The sequence below is a fragment of the Protomyctophum bolini genome (genome assembly GCF_963924005.1).
Source record: "Protomyctophum bolini genome assembly, chromosome: 10".
In the NCBI taxonomy this organism is placed as follows: Eukaryota; Metazoa; Chordata; class Actinopteri; order Myctophiformes; family Myctophidae; genus Protomyctophum; species Protomyctophum bolini.
In genome coordinates this window covers 29,247,756-29,270,638 of record NC_137871.1, presented here as the reverse complement: position 1 = coordinate 29,270,638, position 22,883 = coordinate 29,247,756, and the positions used below count along the sequence as shown (strand labels likewise).

The 22,883-nt window shown below is 45.0% G+C and overlaps 1 protein-coding gene across 2 annotated transcripts in view; it reads left to right on the top strand.

Annotated features, from left to right (window-relative positions):
• The window catches only part of pcdh19 (protocadherin 19), a 65,050-nt gene that overhangs the window by 14,259 nt on the left and 27,908 nt on the right, over positions 1-22,883 (top strand). For both annotated transcript variants that reach the window (XM_080774614.1, XM_080774613.1), the window contains exon 3: positions 22,065-22,123. In XM_080774614.1, the coding sequence (XP_080630740.1) occupies positions 22,065-22,123 (59 nt within the window). The remainder of the gene's footprint in view (positions 1-22,064; positions 22,124-22,883) is intronic.

The following is a 22,883-nucleotide window of genomic DNA, read 5'->3' as shown; positions in this document are numbered from 1 at the left end:
GTTGTTGTGTCCTGCTATGTTAGAAATGCTCTTCATGTGCATGTGACACTTTTGTCATGTAAGACACGATTTCATTTTGTTTTCAGGCACAGTTGTGTGCATGTGAGTCTCCTGTAGCGAAGCACAGGCCATGTTTCTTAAGGGTCTTAATGAAGGCAAACAGGTCTCAGTAAAGCTTACATCAACAGACAGCTCCAGGAGAGGCAGAAAATAAATTCATTTAAACGATTTTTGTCTCTCTTAACCTCATCTCTCATTATCACAGATTTTACTGCCAGGGTTTGAAAACGCCTGCAGTTAAATTAATGTTAGAGGAAAGGTCAGCCTGCATACTTAAAACGCAAGCCCCCAGACGCGATGGCCGGGAGTAAAGGCTATTTGCTCTGGACACTGTATAAACCGAGATACTATTTTCGCCATTGTTTCGTGCGTGCGCCAATAATAACATGCCCATAAGCATTCATTACTGCTCTCCCTCTGGCTTAGGAATATTAAAGGAGAGTGCTTTGTACATGTACAAGCATGCACCATAGGATTTGACAACACCCCTCCGATATATTTGTCCCACTCAGCTGATAAGACAAACAAGGGACTCCCAGTCTCTCTATGGGGAAATTAACTTTTTCTATTTTTTTTTTCTTTCCTTATCTGAGCTGTTAAGAAAAACAAAACCTCCCATCCCATGAAAATGGCAGGAAGCAAACAAAAAACAAAAAACAAAAAACATAATTTCAGCTTTATAATAATAACCATCATTGTTCGGGTGCAAAAAGAAAAGAAAAAATCATCCAACTGCGGAGAGTGAAAAGGTATTAATTAAAAATTCACGGATAACGGCAGGCTCCTTATTTCTTTTCTCTGCGCTGTCTCAGTTGAAAAGGCAGACTTGCTGCTACATTGATGAGAGTGTTCCCACGGCCTTCTTGTGAGTGTTGATCCTGTGTTCTTTGAATGACAGGGAGACGGGGGGAGGGATGCAGTGGAACGTAACAATACTCATTGTGAGCTGCAGGGTCATTGAAAAGACTATTTTTTTTAAGGCAGCCAACTCTAGCACTAGCGAAGAGTGACCTTTCCAAGTATCCTGTCTTCTCGCCTCAAACAAAGAGGAAGCAGGATGATAGTTAGCTTTGCCCTCCATCAGATTAAATGTCAACTTTTCCATGCATAATTGTAGAATGTGGAGGACAAAGACTAGAAAGTGTGCTAATTTACTGGTGGTTGGATGTTAGTCGCTGCAGTGCAGACAAGTCACGGCACTCATGGACTTTCAGTGTGGCCTTGTTACACAACTTGCTATTAATCTAATCATCAGGTATATTTGGCTCTGTTCTGTCAGCGCTATCCCCCTGCTTTTAATTTTGACTTTGAATTACTGCTAATTCAGCTTAGGAGTGTAACAGAATCACTGTGCTGTCACATGACAACTTGCTTTGATGTTGAGAGAAATGGTAAGCAGGAAGATGGGGAGCTAACAGCATTATAGTGCAGACACAAACGCTGCATTATACTTTGTTTTTCCTTTTTTCTTTCCCTGCGGTGAAGCAAAACCATCCCCCACGCTGCTTTTTCAATTGAACAAATTTCATACAGCGCTTTAGTTCTTAGGACTTACAAACGGGGAGTTTGCATTCAGGAGTGCGGTGGATGCACTGGATGTTTGACGAGCGTGGAGGCTATTGGCAGGCGATCCATGGTGGCAGCAATATCGGCCGCCTCAGAGAGAAGGCAGTGGCATGGCTAGAGAAACAGCGGGCTGACGGAATTGTGCATTGTTCATCCACAGAACCAGAGGCAAAGCATGTAATGAGCTGTAGCGTTTTCTCCCAGCCAGCCTAATGGGCTATGACCGGGTACAGGGGCCTCCGGGAGCCCCTCGTATTCCCTCCGCCCCGTGTCGCCACTGTGACTCGGGCCTCAGCTCTCTTTCAAAGTCCGCTCCCCCCTGTGCCATCATCTTCTATCCTCCATTCCTTCTCCTATACATCATTCATTTTTTCTTTTTGCCGTCCTCCCTGAACCTTTGTCCCTGTGTTAGACACTCCCTATCCCTCTACCCCCCCCCCCCTCCCCCCTCCTCCGTGTCTCAATGCAAGGCATCCTTTTCTTCTTCATGATGTGTGTAGTACTCTGAGCACTCATTCTCATCCAGACTGACACCAACCAGAATAGCTCGTTGATGGAGGCGAGGGGGACTGCATTAAAAAGCCAAACACACACAGCATACTAAATAAAAGTTCAGGGGGAGAATGTGCTGATGTTAGGTGTAGTGGATTTGTTGTTGGAAGTCGGCTCATTTTCCTCTCAAAAGCCTGTTTTGCATTTTGATTATCTGGTTTTCCCTGAAAGCAATTCAGGTGGGCCTGTTTCGCTCAGATTTTGTTTTCCTGGGATTAGGGCTTTACAGAAACGGCCAAGGCGCATATATTCACACCCATATATCTAGTTTCCTGCGAAGAGGGAACCCATTTCTTTGCTTGAGTCATGCCAGGTCAAGTTGGAAATACAAGCAGTGCATGCGTGCCCTGGGAATAGATTAAATACCTAGCCGGTGCTGGGCACGTAGGGTGAAAACAGTACTAATGATAATAGCTATGATTGTCTTGCCGAGGGAGTGCAGAATGACTCCACCCGCTCTTTCTGAAGTCTCGCATGTCATTGGAAAAACAATACTTAGAGGGCTGAGTTGGTGTCTGGAGAGCAGAGCACAATGGGGCTTCGGCATTGACATTCCCATCACGTTCACCACTCGACATACCACGGCACAAGTGGCTGACTTAATGAATGAAAACGGCCACCGTCAGACGTCTCCGAGCATACTCCTTTCACTGGCAGACCCACCACCCAACCACCACCATCTCATCTACTCCCACACCCCTCGCTCCCCCAACCAGCTCCCTGTTGCTCTCCTCTGCCTGTAGTACCAGCTCCCAGCTCCTAACCTTTGGGGGGGAGCTAATGAGCTTGGAAGGCTAGTGGTGTGTGCTGTCTGTTCCTTCAGGGATGGAGATTGGAAATTATTCCCTACATGGAATGCACATACTACTGCACATTCTGATTAACGATACCCCTTTGGGAAGATGTTGAGAAAACATTACAACATATGTTTGACTTAAAAGTAAAAAAACAAAACAACTGGGGTATTCGTTCGTTAGGAAAGGCCTGACATGCACTCCATTTAACCAGTTTGATGCAGCTCATTTAACCAATCCTCCCTCGGCCTACCCCTCCTCTTTGTATTTATTTATTTCGGGGGGGAATCGGTTTTCTCGCCATGTTCTGTCATTCATTAATTTAACTTGTACAGCAAGGTATAACAAATGGACTCTTAACTGAAGTAAACACGTGTCTGGAAGATATGATGGAAAGCAAATTAAGTATAAAAACAAATGTCTCTTCTGGGGAGCATGGCAACAGGGTCACTATGGTGCTGTGCTCGGGGCGTTCTGATCGCACCAAAGTGCTGAGGGATCATTATGTTAAGGCAGGCTGACAGGGCTGTTAATATTACATATGTGGACAGGCACGTGTACCGTACACATGCACATGCCCTGCCAAGTCTTTACATTTGTTTATGCACACACACACACACACACACACACACACATACACACGTTGATTTTTAGCTACTGGGTAATATAAATGGTTTTTATATGCTTTGTCCGTCATGACGAGGCTTTTTTGAAGCTTCTTCATTACCGTAATCACTTAAGCCATTATGTAACCCGTAGTATAACAGTAAGACATCTACAAGCTCACAATGTGTCGTGCATGTTGTTGATTTCGTCGACTAAAACTATAAGATGAAAAATGTCCGTCGGCTTCCTTTTTCCACTGACGAAACTAAATGGAAACTAAATAAAAACTAAGCTATGATGACTAAGACTAAATATACTGACAATATCGTCAACAAATAAAAACTAGACTAAAATGTTAGGAAGGGACTAGTGGACAAGAGATCCAGTATAAGTAATTTACTAATTTTACAATATTGGTTGAATGCTGAAAAAAGTGAAAATAGCCGCGTTGTGAGCTTGTAGATCGGCTATTTTCAGCAAGTGTAAAATCAGTCATTATGACGGCATCAAGGCCCGCCAAAAAACATTTTAGTCAGGTTGTAACTGTTTAATAATTGTATTACACATTTTATTGGATTTGGAATTGGTACAGTATAAGTAAAGTAAAAACTGATTTAAAAAACATGTTGTCTTGTACTGATTAGTTACTTTCCCACAAATTCTAGTGGGAGAGAGGATTTCTAGTTTCAGTGCGTTACCAGCTCCCCCTTTTTTGTCTGGGTGCAATAGGCACCCGGTCAAAAATACCAATGGTGCTGAGGGGAGGACGACAGCAAAAAAAATTAAATGCTTTGACTTTTCATTTGTGTCACTCCCCCAGTAATGATTATTTTAGTGCCTAAGCCCCAGATTTGGCCTTGTTTTGGCTGTGGGAGGCTAAACAGGAACCGGGAAGCCTAGCTCGCCCTGGCTGAGAAGCTCGTTTGGAGCTAAGCTGCCTGGTTGCCAATGGGAGCCAGGTGCACAGCATGGAAGACAATGGGTGGGTAGGCATGGCACCCCGGCTGGGAGGCAGAGGGGAGAGAGAGATGGAATGGATTTTCAGTTTGGGATGTGACTGGAAAAGGATTGGGCCAGGCTGGTTCACCCGGTGACCGAATAAGAGACATTTTCTAATTATAGGCGGCCCTATGCTTGTTGCGGTGAGCCACGCCAAGCACAGAACCAGCTTGCATGAGCAATTGCATAAAGCTGACTTTTGGTTTAATTTAGAGGACTAGCTATAATCCAGACTAAGTCCCTTAAAGCTGAACCCCCCTCCCCTCTTCTTCCCTCCACCATTGGATTATGGGAACGTCTTTAAAAGGATAAGGGTCTGCTTATCATCGCTTCCCTTAACACTTCTTAGGGACTTGTGGGGGAGGGTGGCTCGGCGTGGCTCGCAGTCACCCAACGTGGCCGGTTATTTGTGTATTTGTGTCACAGAGATTAGGCATCTGACAACTGAGATCAATGATAATCACAATTCACCATTTTCAAAGCCTTAAAGTCAAAGCTCTATGGATCTTTGCATATATCTCCTCCACTCTGGAGAACATACAGCAAGAAAGATCCAAGTACAGCATTAGAAAATACTGTTCTAATGCAGTATGCATGCACTCACGCAAATATGGATTTAAGACCTAATGAATGGAAATTCAAATCAAATTTGCATATATATATTTTTTTACATTATGACAAATAAATGAAGATGCTGTTTTTCAAGAAATACGCAGGATACGCGTATACAGGAAATGTGGCAACTAATTTCTGTGTGTATGCGTGTGTGTGTGTGTGTGTGTGTGTGTGTGTGTGTGTGATGGTGGTGGTGGGAGGGGGGGGGCACACGTGCACATTAAGCAATGTGCACGTGCTTAAATTAATGTTTTGAGCCTTGACGACTCTATGAACCATTAAACCATCTCTGAACTATGCTGTGGCAGCACTGTTGCTATACTCAGCTAATAATAATCACTGGAGTATACATCTTTTTAAACGGCTAGCACACACACTGCTGTTGCTGCATGGTACCAGTAATTCATTGAGAGGCAGGAGAAATAGTCGAGGTTTATCCTTAGTCTTAGTGATTGTCTTTCTCGTGCTAATGAAGTGTTGTTGCAGGGACGATAAGAGAGAGAGAGAGAGAATGTGTTGTCAGAGGTGCAACAGGGAATAGGGGCAGATGTAGCACACGTGAGTGTTGTGTATGTGTTATTTGAGGTGCTATTTTTGAGTGTGAGGCTGCCGCTTGTCTCATCGGAGTGTGATGAGGTTGAGGTGAGGGAGCACAGAGAATTTCTCCTGGGCCCTGGTCGAGAACCTTGGGATGTGGGGCTGGGGTAACTGGGCTCTCAAGGCAGAGAGGAGCCAAGCCACGTGGGGACAGGGTAGAAATAGTGGTTACCCGAGTGTGAGTGCTTGTTTACCAACTAGGTGTCAAAATGTTTGACCCAGCTCATTAACCTGTGTGCATGTGGTCTGGATGGGCACATCCAGCACAAGGCACACCAATGGACAAAAATCTCTAATCTACGAGCTCTTGTAAATCGGCTATGTCATATTAGTGCGCATAAAGTATTGCTATAACTTAAAAGGTGATTAATAGTATATTATAATAATAATGTGTCATGTGTAGTTGTAGTTGTCACAAAATCCCAAGGCACACCTGGTCTTGTCTCACAGCACAACAATGGGGGAACCAGTGCCACTGATGTACAGTATCTCTGAAAACAACATTGGGTAAACATAAATAGCAACGGGCAGAAAACTACAAGGTGATGGGGCGGCCATTAGGCTACACCACACAGGTTAGATAATCAAACTACAAGGTGATGGGGCGGCCATTAGGCTACACCACACAGGTTAGATAATCAAACTACAAGGTGATGGGGCGGCCATTAGGCTACACCACACAGGTTAGATAATCAAACTACAAGGTGATGGGGCGGCCATTAGGCTACACCACACAGGTTAGATAATCAAACTACAAGGTGATGGGGCGGCCATTAGGCTACACCACACAGGTTAGATAATCAAACTACAAGGTGATGGGGCGGTCATTAGGCCACACCACACAGGTTAGATAATCAAACTACAAGGTGATGGGGCGGCCATTAGGCTACACCACACAGGTTAGATAATCAAACTACAAGGTGATGGGGCGGTCATTAGGCCACACCACACAGGTTAGATAATCAAACTACAAGGTGATGGGGCGGTCATTAGGCCACACCACACAGGTTAGATAATCAAACTACAAGGTGATGGGGCGGTCATTAGGCCACACCACACAGGTTAGATAATCAAACTACAAGGTGATGGGGCGGTCATTAGGCCACACCACACAGATTACATAATCAATTCCCGGCTGATTTCAACTCGGGCCGTGATCTGTCGTAGCTCTTTGCTCAAATCTAATCATGAATCTATTCTAACCACGTTAGCCAGGAGTCTGCTTGGCATTATAATGGCTTTTCAATTTCTATTATTTGGAGGACACTGCTGATACAAAAGTGAACTGATCAAAGAGCAGTTACCCGGGCATGCAGATATCAGGAAAACAGACGAGGGGAGGAGTGTATCTTCCTCTTCTCGCGCCTTTCCTCCTCTCATTACACATGCGGTCGGCATCCTCGCTAAATTGTTTTGCCTGACCTTTGCTACGGTTGCACTAATTATTACCATCACATGGGCCCTGTAACTGTAAGGCACACAGCTAATTACGCTGGATTTATCTGAAGGGACATGGGTGTCATTCTTCATGGGAATGTCTGGGCTGCTGTCAATGCGGGTGATCTAAACCCGGAATAAGGTTAACTTGGGTAATACAGTAATAGTAATTAGAGTTACAATAATTACAAGCATAGTTGTAATAACAATGAGGAGCAGGCTATTAGTAATAGGAGAGCCAAATGAGGCAGCTATAGACTTATGCAATATCGTATGTAAATGAGAGGAACTACAGTGCCAAAATAGAACGAGAGAGAGAGAGCGTGTTGTGCGATATGCATAATTACCTTATTACAGAACCAGATTGTTGTACTTTCCTTCCACTGCTCAGAATAGATGTGCGACAGTCTGCGGTTGAAAGACATATTTTCAAAGGCGTTTTGTGGAATTACCTATTTAATGTAGGGTGCAGGACCTCAGGTGTCACATCCCATCATCCCATCACACAAAGATTGGCTCGTACAGGAAAGCAATATTCTTTCAAAGATCCAACATGAATGAATAGGGGCAGTCGCTGGAGCTGTCTTTTCAGCTGGCGGGCAACTCGTGTAATGAGCCTAAGAGGGCTCCAATTATTCCACTTGCGATCAAAAAGGAGACGGAGAATACTTCTCTTCCCTCTTTTTACTTTGACATCCTACACCAAAAACAGCTTTGATAGGGGCTGAGGGAGAGAGAGGGGCGGGAGGGGGTTCAAAAGAGGATGGCTGGGGAGCGCTTGATCGTTTTGAACAGGCGGCAGTGGCGGTATGTACCTTTTCCTCCTGGACAGAGCCAGGACGTATTTCACAGCTCACACATTATTCTTTTGTTGTCTCTTTGTTGTCGCTTTTGTCGCTGTTGTTTGGATGTAATGAAACGACTTTTGCCAGCATGCGGTAGAGGTCTCTCGCAGACTCTGTCACCTGCACGAAGACACAAAAAGGAAGCTTTCAAATGACTGCAGGCCTTACACTGGACTCGATGGCCACACGCTGCCATATGTGTTCCGACTTCTGAGTGTTCTCATAGAAAGCTATTGTACAATTCGACACCGTTACGAGGTGTGCTCACTCACTGGAATAGCCTGTGTAACTACTGTACTGTCAGTGTCAGGTGCTTTTTATTTCTCAGACCGGCCTTGTTGTTTGTTTTGTCTGCTTAACGGCACAGGTCGTGTTCCGAGGGGTTTCATCATTCGATTGTGTGCAGACCTTTGTTTCTCTCATGTTCCCTTTTCATTTACTAAACTTCACACAAACTTCAAGTAAAAGCACATTAGGTGTCTGGGGTGGGTGCGGGCTAACTAAAAGGATTACTCTACACTTTAGAATATCAAACTACATCAGCCCAGAAGGAGTATGATTGCCTGTTAATCAGGAAGCCATGAATAAAGAAACAAATACTATTATGTACCGCTACATGACAGACTCAAAGAGGAAGTCACCAATCTGCATCAAACTAGATAAACATTCACCCCTAAGATATCATTTTGCGCAGATAACGGCTCAATGCGTGTACTTCCTGCGAACACATGCACACACACTCCACAACAACTCTCTGATAAGCAACAACCAACAATAATTACTACTTGTTGTTTACGGTGGCAGAACAAAAGGATTTATGGTCTTCATTTCAAGGAAATCAAGGCGTACGCAGAGTAGTAACACATCCATTGCAATGGGAAACTTTAAAGATAGTTTCATCATATTTCATATTTTATGTATGATAGTGACAGTGTGTGAGGGAGGGAGAGACATATATATATATATATATATATATATATATATATATATATATATAATATGAGACAGAGAGAGAGAGAGAGAGAGAGAGAAAGAGAAACAGAGAGGGGGAAGAGAGGGATGACAGGCAGAAAATTGAGCCTTGTGTGGGATTAGAACCTGGCTACAGGGACAGACTATAGCTTCAAACTTGATCACTTCATACTTCATCGTGCGACTGGAGCCGTGCATCGAAAATAGCCGACCTACAAGCTTAGGTCTGCGATGCGTCGTGAAGCTTTTAGGTCTGCCGTTTGACGCACAAAACCGCTGTGCAACGGAGCAGACATTAGGCTTTAATCATACGTGATATGCAGTCTTACCAGGTGAGCCAGGAAACACCTGACTTTAGAATGGAAATATATCTAGGGCTAAACAAGCGTTTGTTTGTGTGTGTGTGTGTGTGTGTGTGTGTGTGTGGGACTAATATATTAAAAAAAAAGAGTGTTGCACATAAATGGGCCTCCTGGTGGCGCTCGAAAAGAGAAAGGCCAATTAAAAAATGTCAATTGGCGCATTGCTTCCTCAGCCTAGTGGGAAGATGCGTGCACAGTTGCACTGCACTCGGGCCCTGCGTTCATGATTTGCAGATTTATTTACAAAACGGGCCACTCCTGAAAACTTTGGAAGGTAATCTTCGGCAATCAGTGTAGAAATCTGAGAAAAACAGACTCGTCTTGATTACATGACTACAGAGATCATGTGTACCGATTTGTGTGAGATTTGGAAGAAATCTGTGCGACTAATGAAAACAAATGTGTTTTGCAGAAACACGCTATAACAGGCAGATGTGGATGGATGCAGGGAAAATGTTTTTATATGGCCTCTAGGGAGTGCGCAGTTGCGCGGAGTTGCACACAGATCGATGCAGTTATAGGTAAAAACAGGAATTGGCCTGTTATAGTGCCACCGTGAGGCTGATTTGAAAAAAAGATTAGTGGCATGTCATCCGACTCCTCGGCTAGTGGAAATGTGCGTGTATAATTTCACGAAAATTGCACACTGTGTGTGATTTGTGGCATTTTGTTCTAAACGGACCAATCATGCGAGCTTTGGAAGCCAATCTTAGCCAATCAGGGTGGAATATGCGAAATGGTGCAGATCCGTGTTGATCACATGAGTATGGAGATAGTGTATACCGAATTGCGTGATGTATGGATAAAATGTGTATACGAGTAATCAACAGAAATGCATTTTGGAAAAACCGGCCTCATGGTGGCACTATAACGTTTTGGGGAAGAAGTTTGTCGTTGGCATCCAGGGAGTGTGTGAGCACAGTTTGGCAACGGTGCCGGAGACTAACTGGTAACGGACACACACACACACACACACACACACACACACACACACACACACGGACGGACGGAGTGCAATATACTCTCTCCCCATATGCCTTCGGCCTGGTGCAGACAACAAAACAAGAAAGATTACAAATTAAATTAAATGAAGTCAGTGTGTCTAACCTCTGTGTGAAATCCCCCCCCCCCCCCCCCCCCCCCCACGCACGAGTGTGTCAAAGACCTGCTGCATCTGGACCCCCCCCCCCCCCCCCCCCCCTCTGCTCTCAAGCTGCTAGCTATGAGCTCCCACACTCACAAAACACCCAGTGACGATTTACCATGAGAGTGTAACGGAAACTGACCCATATTTCCAGTCTCGGAGTTAAATGAACACTCTAGGTTTTTACTCTCTGCGCTCTCTGACAGAGACGACAGCAGGCGCCGCTCAGCCTTTATGCCCCTCTGAGAATGTGTGTGCGCACGTGTGCGTGTGTGTGTGTGTGTGTGTGTGTGTGTTTTACCGTAAATGTCTGTGATGGGTGTTATCCCCTGCAGACTGTGAATGTACAGTACAATGTGCAGTTTTCAGTGTGCGTGCGTGTATGCTTGAGTGTGTGTGTGCCATACACATCCCCGTCATACACTGAGGCTCTCGTATTTCTCAATTTTGCCTACATTTGGTTCTGAAATCCTTGACGCACAAGCAAAGGTGAAGCGTGCAGGATTTACATAATATTCAAATATTCAAACATTCAAACAGGCGGCTTAACACGATGCCATATTACAGGCAACAGTGAGAGTCGGACTACAAGTTCATACAGCGGCGGATGTTGTTGTGCACATGACGTCCTGACGGGACAGCTTGTCTCAGTCCTGTTAACCCATTCTGACCTGAGATCAGATTCTAAAAATGTCTTCTACATCCTGACAGTTTTCCATTCTGACCTGAGATCAGATTCAAAAAATGTCTTCGTCAGTCGTTCTTCGATTTTTCAAAAATCTATATTTTTAAATAGCTAAAGCATAACGTAATGCTAACACCAAAAGGGGTTCCCGCCTAAAATGGGTTAACAAGCTAGATGTACAGATGTGTGAATACCATGCCGTCAAATCCCAGTGCCGACAGCTGCCTAGAAGGACCACCCCAAATCCAAGTCGCTGTCAGGCAGAAACCTTGTATCTCCATGTTTCAGCTTTTTATGTTTTTATTTTATTTATATTTTTTGTGCAAAAGTACGAGCACGTTTGTAAGACTATATTTGGATTTGCCATTTCTGAAGGTTTTTGAAGGTGAAAGTGGTTAAGTGTGTCTGTGGGTTTTATATTTAACCAATGAAAAGCATTAACACGAGCTTGTGATTAAACAATAACTACATTGGATACACTGGAATACAGGTTATCTTTTCCATTTCCCGAAAGGTAAATTTTTTAAATACGTACAAGGTTTCCACCGGACAGCGACGACATATAAGTGCCAGATGTGCTTCATACTGAAGCCACGGCAAACAGGATCAGAAAGCTAACAGGCTTCCATTACGAGATCACTGATTGGAGCAGCGTTGTTGTGGTGTGAGCCGCAGATCGAGTCTCCCATCTGTTTGGAACAAAAAAAAGCTCCTTTCTGTAATTTGCTGGCATGGAGCCCGATCATATCCAAAACTGTTTGAGCCCCAGCTCTCTCGTTTGTCAGACAAAGCACATCGACACCGGTTGGGCAGCTGGTGTATGCAGATATAGTAGCGTGTTCAAGGGGGCGTGGGTCAGGTAGGGTGGATTTTGATGAGCATGTGTAAGTGTGTGTATGTGTGTGGCTACCTGTGCACTTAGCTATGAGTTTGTGCCTTCCAATCTGTGCCTGTTTATTTGTATGCATTGTGTGTGCGTGCGTGCATAGTCAAACTAACAAGTTCACAACATGCCACATTGCAATGCATTGTGAGCTTGTGGAGTTGCTATTTCTTTGACGTTTATCTCATTGATAATTTCATAAAGCATTAACAATCTAAATATACAGTGTAACTGTCAACTAAAGCCGTCAAATAAATGTATAAAGTATAGTGTAAGTATCAAGTAATGGAAATACTCCAAAAGAACCTTCAAATTGTACTTAACCAGAAAATAGCCGATAAGACAAGCTCACATCGTGTCGCGCTGTGCCACATTGTGAGCTCGTCCATCGGCTATTCTCAGCAAAAGCTTTCGCCACAATAACAGAAAAGATACTAGCACAGAGCCCTGGGGGACTTAAGTACGGGGGTTAAGTACTTACGTACTTGAGTAAATACACTTTAGTTACCCCCCCCCCCCCCCCCCCCGAGTTGGCATTGCATGTTTGTGGCCCGAGCACCTGAGAGTCAGTCAGTCAGAGCCCGGCCAGAACGCAGCCAACACAGTGTGTAAACAGTGGGTTTGTTTGAGCGAGTTGCCCGAGGGCAGCAGGATTAATGAGCGCTGATGAAGTTCCACTTGAAAAATCCTGGGCACTGCTATGCTGCCGTCGCCACTGCCTCCCCCCCACCCCCCCACATGTTTGCTGGAGAGGGCCAGTGGTGTGGCAGCGGCGTCTGGAGGCGGTGACTCATTCCCTTTACCCAGTGTCAGATTAAGGCATGTCAATAAACAGACCCACTCAATCCATCTCAGAGTGAGTGCATCCGCTCACAAGAGCCTCCCAGTCTGTAATGAGCTGCCGCAAATCTCCATCCAACAAGAATGTCTGGAAAGATGCCTTGTCACAGTGAGGGAGCGAGAGAGAGAGAGAGAGAGAGAGAGAGAGAGAGAGAGTGGGAGAGATAGTGGGGTAAGTAAAGGGAGGGGTGTCAGAGAGAGAGCGGTATAAAACAAACCTGCATGATACCGTAGCGACAGAAGGAGCGAGTGACAGACAAGGAGTGGAAGAGGAGGCAGCGGAAGGTGGGTGTATGTGTGGGTGGGAGGGGGGAGGTCTATCTCAAAGCTAATATGGCGGTCTGCCTCCTACAACAGTATTCAGAGAATGTAGAGAAGGCACACCTCAGAGGGAAGCTTTCTACACACTGCAGAGTGTGTAGAAAGCTACACTCTCAGTGTTAAATAGACACCCAGGATTTTGCAGTGTACTCCACCACATTGTGGCCTAATAACAAAACAAATGATTATGCGCCTTAAGTTAATATTGAAACGTCTGTCTATGTTGGTAATTGAAAGAAATATATCGTGCTGCGTACTGCATGACGACAAGCCTTCTTGGGCATATGCTTGGTTATATAATATGGGGTTTTTCCTGAATGTTTATTTTAAACGCCCAGCCCAGCGGAGGTTGGCTAAACCTGTGGGATTTACTAGTACACTAAATTGCTGTGTCCCCCTTCCTGTTCCACGTTGGTTAACGGATATAGGCCACAAAAGACGAGAGACTTGAGGAAAAAAAAGGAAAACACATGCAGGTGATTCTTTCAGGAAGCTAAAATGACTGAAATGAATAATGTTTGTCATGCCCATTCCCGGATGGACTCAGATCCCCCTAAATCTACCTGGATTAAATGTTGCCTTCTTGGCCTTCTTGACAGAGAATTCCACACACCTTGTTCAAAGGATCACCTACCTACCTTTCTTATGTGGCGCCAAGCCGACATTAACGGATTTGAGCATGAAGGGAGTGTGAAAACTTTTTGGCCTGACATCCAAATTAAGGAATATCCCTCGGGACTCGCCAAGGGGGAAGTTTTTGCTATTTGCGTTTGATTAGGTTCCACGGCTTTAGAGAAAAAGTAAGCCGATTTCTTTTTTGGAAGTATTTCTTTTCCCCTCCCTTCCTTCTGTTTAGTATGTAAAACCCTGATCTCAGAGAAGCATTCCGGCCCTTTCTTGCTCAAATGACAGACAGATAGAGCAGCTCCCTAACAAAACACACAGAGGACAGACACGGACATGTATAGATTCGCCTCAGACAAAGGAGTTAAGTCTAACCCCCCCCCCCCCCTCCCAAGTTAAGGGGGCGGCATGCAGTGATAGCACCTGCTGTATTCACTGATGCACTGCTAACCTGCGAGCACTTCGTCTTCATTTACATGATTTACATGAAGCCACAGAGGCTGAACCTAAACGCCACACCAGGTGCTACTCAGCTAACATTTGACTGGCATATAATGCCTAATTTAGGCTATGATGTACGAGGGTGCCGCATCCGTGCGGTGCCCTGTGAGCTTAGAGCGGTTATGTTCTGTCCACGATGCTGTCATACGACAAAGTCTAAATGGAGCTTAAGGCTTCATGGGTTGGAACAAAGACTCCTGGCTAAGACAACATAAATACAATTTTGTGTTTATTTAATTTTAGTTTTTTTACTACTTTATACTACTAGAGTACCGGTATATCCAGTTTGCAATACTTTCACTACTCCACTACATCTCAGAGGCAGATATTCTACTTTTACTCCACTACAATTATGTGAAAACTTGTTACTAGTTACTTTGTAGATTATGATTATTATATACATTTTGGCCATTTGAAAATAGACGATCTACAAGCTCACAATGCGCCGCAACGCATTGTGAGCTTGTTGATCTTCTATTTTCAAAAGATGTGATTGTGAAATGGGACATTATGCGTAATGAGTACTTTATACTTTTGGTGCCTTAATTTCTATGCCTATACTATTACTGTTGTACTTGTAACAGAGTATGTCTACATTGCAGTATTGATACTTTTAGTTAAGTAAGAGATGTGAGTACTTTTACCACCACTGGTGTCAGCAGACTACGTTGGAATGCAGACGTCTGTCGGGCTGAGAGGCATGGAGCTCGGTGGGGGGGAGGGGGCTATTATTTAAAATCTTTTCATCACTCTGAAAGAGGGGGGGAAATAGCTTTGACGTTGAGAAGCTCATGAATAATGAATGCCGTTGCTATTAATGTATGTATAATTAATCACATCCCTCCTGCCTACACTCGTATGGAGCCGATGGTCCTGAGTGGCATGGAGACCGGTGTACGCTATTGACTCTGCTTCACAATAAAAGACAGGGGTTGGAGGGGTGGTCGGGGCAATTTCCTATATCCAGGCCCGGTGTGGAAGGGGAGCAAGACAATAGACTCACTACCGTGCCCTTTCCCCCCCCCTCTACTCGCTTCACATTGAAGGGAGCAATTGTTTTTAGACAGAATGGGTAAATATTTGTCCTGTTTCACACGGGAAGACAGAATAAATGAGAGGGAAGCACAACCAGGAAGCGGCGTCGTGTTTACGTATCTTGTTTCATTGTGTTTACGACAACCGGTTTGCACAGTCGGCCCCAAACAATACCCCCATGCCACATGTGTCCAAGGTCACAACATGTGGCAGTAGCATTTGATTAAGTGTGCCAATGTATTTTTTTTTCCTCGCCTTGTTTTCTTTATTTTCATGAGAATAATGTTGTGGCACCTGAAGTCAAATAGAGCACTGTAATGTACGAAGTGCAGCAAAGCAAGGCAAGGCAGCTTAGAAAAGAAAGAAGGGAAGAAAAAAATAAAAATAAAAGAAAATACAGCTATTTCAACCCTTTCCCAAATCAGTCACTTTCATAAACGTGATTGATTCCCGAATGGGCAATTGGGTCTAGGGGGGGGGGGGGGGGGGGAGGGGTGAATTGATGAGTGATGAAGTGAAATGATGCCGAGAACGTGGCAGGTTATTCATCACATGTGTGCCCCCTTTTGTCACGATTGATTGTCTATAATTTGAGTTTGCAGGGGAGCCAGTTGATATTAAATGGTAACAACTCCCTGTATTCATCATGTCGTCGTCCCTAACCCCCCGTCCCTCCCATCCCTCCCCTCTCCTTTAGCAAGGCAGAAATAGAAAATGTAATCTCATCCACAACCGTGGCTCTGCCTCGGGCGCTCCTTCAACCTGTTTCCCGCTGATCCTCCCCGAGGGGCCCAGGCTCTACTAAAAGAAGAGGGGAATCTATAATCTAGCAGATGGCAGAGGATCTATGGGAAATTCTATAATAGAGAAGAAGGTGGTTCATGTGTGTGGTGTGCGCGCGCACGCCTGTGCCGTGTGTGTTTGTGTACACACATGCATGTGGTGGGTGTATGTGAGGTGGGGGTATAGTTGCCGAGGGACCTGGCAACGTCGCGAACAGGGCTGATATGCGCTTCCACCCTCTCACATTGGTAAACACTGGATATAAGACCCGCTCCCGGCAGGTGCTGTGGTGGTCTGCAGCCTTTGTCGTGGGCGGTGCCACACAGAGCTAGCCTTAGCTGCTCCGAGCAGAGGTGCTTCTGGGTGCAGCACTCTCTGGAGTGCCGTGGAGTGGAAGCAGAGTGGAGTGAGAGTAGGGGATGGGGGGACGCATTCTGGCCGGACAGAGTAGTAATTTTCTCCTGGGGAGGGGGGGGGGGGGGGGGGATTAGTACAGAGTGAGATTGCGTGGGTGTGCACACATACCGTAGAAGGAGTGTACGACAAGGATTGAGGTGAGGCCATTTGTTTTCACCGTCGAAATGTTGTGAGAAGCCACTGAGGGAAACGACGGCTCGCCAGGGCTCACTAAACATGCAGGCATACATTATTGTATGTATGGGGGAAATCCAGGGTGTTAATGTAACTCTGAAAGGGGGGAAAATGGTCAATTTTCTGGAAGGTTAAATGAGCACTGGATACTGTAGGGAATAAATCACCCAGGTACGTGAATAACTATGCGTGTAGACATCAGCATATATAGACACACACACACACACACACACACACACACACACACAGAATCTCCTCTGCAGCTACACCGCAGCACTAATGCAGGGAGGAATATATGCATGTGTAAACAAGTCGTCAGACACTGACCTTTCCTCAGCCAACAGAGGATTTGGACTCATTTCCTCTCCTCTATTCTTCACCTTCGTCATGACTCTCCATGCCACATCTAGCCTAACAACGTGTTATTTCTAATTACAAATGGCTTGCCCGTTAACTCCCACTGGTTCCCCCTCTCTCACTCTCGAACGCCGTCTGTCTTTTCCCCCAAGAAGAGGATATCAACAACAAGGCTCATTATTGTGTACAATGCCTTTCCTGGGCCTGAGGGAGTCCATGAATAGCATAAGCCTCAAACGCAATGAGCAAAGGCTAAGACCTGCGCACATTTACTATGAAGAAAAAAATATCTGCCATCTGAGGCTTGTACTGTACAGTATATAATATGTTTCTGTGATGTACCCTTGTGTGGTGGGAGATGAGATAACCAGGGTTCTCAGGGAGAGTTTTAAGTTAGAAGAACGAGAAGTTCTTGCAGCTAACTTAAGAGCTATAATTAGAGAGGCACGCTGACGCAAAGCACTAACTTCTCTAAATCAGATTTATTTAACTTCCTTCAAATGCTTATTTTTCTGCACAGGATTTGATATATCTTTGATATATACTTAAGCAAGGTTTTGTTCTACAAATGGCCGTCTGCTATGAAATTAACTAGCCAACAGTAAATAATGGACCGTGTGTATAAGGATACAGCCTAATAATGGACAGTGTGATGTGTGTAAAGAGCGTGACTGTCTGTGTGTTCCGTATAAAGACAACACCACTCCTCTATTGGAATGAACCATACGGACTGAATGATGACGATCAGGAGCCTGTCATCCTTTTGCAATCATTTCAATATTAATTTTCTGCTAGAGCGTGTTACTTCAATTTGTCCATAATTACTTTTTCCCAGCTTGCTTCCATGTTCAAATTTGACTTTAATTGCATTGGTTGATGTATCAGCCTAGATAATACATATATTAAGACAGATGTGTGACTCTCTCTCTCTCTCTCTCTGACATCTGTTGAACTGTCTGGTGCTTACTGGTGTAACCACTGGTGTCTGCAAGTCGGCAACTCCCACCCAATCTCCATCCCGTCAGTGGCTCCCCGTGCTCCCCCCCCCACACACACACACACACACACGCACACACACACACAGTGAATCCACATGCATCCAGAATACGGAACCAATTCGGAATCAAGTCACGCTGGGAGGAAGGCAAATCAAATCTTACGGCAGCAACTAGGCGAGGAGATTGTTTTTTCTCTCGCCAAGCCCCCATGTCCCCCCATCACCCCACACCGTTTACTGGAGGGGAACAGGCAGAGTGAAGAGGGGAGAATCGTGCTGGGGATGTAGCTAGGCCAGAAGTGTCTCTTGGGTCAAGCGCCGCCCCATCCCCCCCCCCCCCCCCCCCCCCCCCCCCTCCTCCCCCGATGGCCCTGACACGGCTATCAGTCATGCGATGAAACGAGGGACTACACTCCTCTCCCCTGGTCCTCCTAGATGAAACAGAACAATAATTAGGGGGATAGAGTGGCCCCTGCCGCCAAACTGGGGCCGCTCGGATCACAACAACACATTGTCCAACCTGATTAAGTAGCCATTTGCGGCGTTCTCACTGTAGTTAAGCGGCCCTCGTCTTCTGCTGGCCTGAAACTCGACCTCCCGGCAAGATGTATTGACATGGCCTCCAATTTAAAGTTTGGTCCGAGATGCAGGGGCGGACATTACATTTCTTTGCAGGAAGCCGAGGCTAATGCATCCGATTTGCCCTCAGAATAGGCACTGCACAGTGACTTAGAAATGCCCAAGGTTAAGCCCTCGCGTGCTTTGTTTGTTTACTCCCATTGACTATTTGATAATAGAGGAAATGTGGAGGATTTTATCTGTTCTGATGCCGCTGATTAATAGAGAGTCCGAGGAGGAAGCTATATTCTGCAGGCCATTTAACCACTTGAACCATAGCATCCCTATTCTGATGGGGACATTCACGGAAAATTGCAGAGCTATAATCTCACAACGTGTCACAATGCAACACGTTGTGAGCTTGTAGATCGGCTATTTTTGGCAAAGAGATTTGGAGTGGAGGGAAAAAAGTGTGGAGGACACAATCCGGTACAGCGAGTGCAATACCGACCCAGCTCCGATCTCATTATCCTTGTCCTCCCCGCACTCGTGAACAAGACCCTGAGATACTTAAACTCCTTCAACTGGCGTAATGACAATGACAAAAACATTGAGTGGCTGAATACAATGAAGGCTCTTCTTTAGTGAGTACATTCTATATTTTTAAGAGGGACCTTGGGTCAGTAGCACTGACACACCATGAAAACAGGAGCACATTTTGTTCCTCTCGAGGCTACATGCACGGGGGCACACACACACACACACACACACACACACTTAACCGACAGTACCATCCAAACCAATTATAGGTATAAGAGCCTGAGTGAAATTTAGAAGGAAATTTGTATCCTGTGTCTTTAACGAAGTTTTCTCCTTGCGTCTCCCACACCATGCGTGTTCATTAGTTTCTCACTGGATGCACAGCTAGGTGGAGAGGCAATATAATGAGTACTTACTGGGACCCAAATGGAACACAGGTGGCACACTCCATGCAATAGGACACATGCATTAACGTGTGTGTGTGTGTGTGTGTGTGTGTGTGTGTGTGTGTGTGTGTGTGTGTGTGTGTGTGTGTGTGTGTGTGTGTGTGTGTGTGCTCGCTTGCATGGGTATATTATAGCGTCATATAAATGACGATACAGTATATACCATATATCATGTGTCCTTTGGTGAAACATGTCACTTAATTGATTAATTAATGAACTAGTCGGTATACTTTTGCTGATAAACTCCTGTCTCCTGCTCATACAACCCCGTAAGAGCAGCAGCATAATTGCTGGTGCCAATTACCTTGATATTAACCAGACAGAAACAAAGGAGAAGCTCGTGCACGGAGTGGAGTGCAAACACGATGTACTTCAAATTAAGGGCCACTAATAAAATGCTAATTAAAATGGCTTTTTACAAATTATCTCCTCGGTACCAATGAGTTAAAGTTTAATTAGGGGTGGACGGTAAAAAGAGAGAGAGAGAGAGAGAAAGAGAGACAGACATAGCGAATGACGTTAACCTTCGGTGCATACAGATTGCATCACAGTCTAACAAATCTCAATCAGAGGCCTGTCCTGCCACAGACACTAATTACTATATTATCTGTCGACAGAGGTAATTAGGAGGCATAGAGGTGAGACGGCAAACAATGCCTTATTTCCTAGTGACGGAAGGTATTTTGGCAGGCCCGGTGGACACTGGAAATGGGATAGTGGGCGATAATTACCCCACTGACATATTACATTGTTAGGCTTCACAACTTTCCAGGACAAGAAGGGAAGAATATGAGTAGCAGAGCCTTGAAGATATCACTGCGTACAGCATGCTCATGTTAGCTTTGAAGCTGTCAGAAAGTGGCATTGGATGTCACGTCTAAACAAACACGGACATGTGCTTGGTAGCATTAACAAGCTCTTACATTTCTTCGTAGACTGCAGCTTGGGGGTGGGGGGGTTTAGTAGGAGCTATTTGCCAGTTAAAACACTGCCACATATTTTTCCTTCCCAGGACACATACAACTCCATACACAGACATTTACAGGTTGCATACAGGAGGGAATAATACAGGAAAAAAAAAAAAGACAAAAATAAACCTCAACCCCATTAACATCTAATAAGGGAAGTGTGTGTGTGTGCATGAGTGCAATTTTGAATCCAAATGCGTTCGGTCAGCGTGCACAGCAAGCAGCGCATGCATGGCCGCAGGTCCCTCAACAGCAGGGCTGTGTGGAGCAGGCGGCTCACTTGATAATCAGTGCCTGTGCTCTCAGCGCCTACATTAACCTTTCTTATCACAGGGGTGACTTTTTCACCACGGCTTTGATACTGGTACTGTGTAGACTTCCCGCGGAACTCCACCATTGACTTCCCAAGCTTTTATCTGGATAAAACATCAACTGGAATGGCACGTTATTTATTTATTTATTCCGTTTTATATATTTATTTCTAACCCTTTTTTTACTGCAGAAAAAAACCGGCATCTTATCAAAACTTTGCCGAAGGGTTGCATCCCGGGGCTTGTGGCGAGACTGAAAAGTCTTGAGAGGCTTTGATACCCTCTGGCCCTGTGACATCTTATCTAGTGCGAGTAGATGCTTGGCAGGCACAGGAGGCTGTACCTGCTCAATGTACACACACTCCTCTGTCAGCGCCGCTTACGCCGCTGCATGCTCACTGTGGTGAGGATGGGGAAAAGGGAGAGGAAAAAAAGGAAAGCGCCTTGAATGCAGGACGCCTTTGAACTGTGTTCTCTAATGTGGGTCAGAGATCCATCGTATGCAGATTCCGGGGAGCCTTTTCATCTGCAATTGCGTTAAAGTTAAGATTCCCCCGGTGCACCCTTAATTTCATCTCCTTCTCCCCCATTTATTTATTTAATATTTATACATTAATGTCTCCTTAAGAAAAAAATGACGAAAACGGAGAAAGGCGGAGAAAAAAAAGAAGGAAACTTCCCCTCTCCCTTGCTCTCTGCGATGTGCTGTCCAGTCTAATGACTCCATTTTAAAGAGCAGGGTCTGACCAGCAGTGGAGGAGCAGGCTGCTGGAGGGAGAGAGGAGGGGAGAGGAGGAGAGGAGAGAAGAGGGGAGGCTGTGCACACTGCAGCACTCTCCTTAGCTCTCAACTCCCAGTCAGCCTCTGTATGTGTGTGCTTTGAAAGAGAATAGGATTCAGCCCTTTGAAAGCAGAGGCTGCTCACCGGGGCTTTTGTGTAAAGTAACATTTCTATTGAAAGCCAATTACTGCTAACATTATTTTGGTTCCTTCCATAATTAAATGCACCTCTCTGTTTTGTCTCCCCCCCCTCCCATCCCACCCCACCCCACCCCACCATACCCCTCTGTTGCAGACGGAGAATTATTCCATTGACACCAGCTACGTGAACAGCAGAGCTCACCTCATTAAAAGGTATGTCTTGATTAGAGCTGTTATCAACCGTTGTTATCAGTAATTGTTTTGCCTAATGAAGGCCTATGTTTGCACGCACGCTTTTCATGTACACGGATGCGAGGGGAGGGCTCTGATTGCAATGCAGAAACGCACCATATGACTTGTTAATGTAGTTATTTGTCATCTTCAGTGCCACTCTTACTTACTCATACTTTCATCACGTCTATTCATCCGGTGCAAAAAAACAACAACATTTGAAACTTTGTGAAGGAATAAAAACTACCCATGTAACACGGTTTAAAGAAAAGATTAAATTATATCAGACACCTCATTGTTTGAAAACCTATAAGTAATGCCACAGACAGACTTCCTTTCCCAAGATAGCATCACCATGATAATCTATAATTAGGTTTTGTGGGGGTTTTGTTTTTCCTTTCTTTCTTTTCTTCTTCTTTTGAGTGCAGGACAAACGTTTTCATTGTGAGGAAGATAAGGTCTACTGAGAGACCACCTGAAGCCGGATATTAGATAGGGTTGTAGGAATGCAGGGGTCACACAATAATGCCCTGCAGGTCTGGACCAGTCTGTGACCAGGCCCAGTCTCAACGCTATAATTCTCCCCCCTTTTACCTGCAGCTATGGAGCACTGCCTTTTGTTTGAGTACCATGCGGGGCCTTTCTGAGGAGCCATTATTGCAATTTCCCTGTGAAAAGAGATTCCCAGTTAATGTAAACAAAGACCATTCAGGTGTGGTCCTCTGCAACACACTACAAAGAA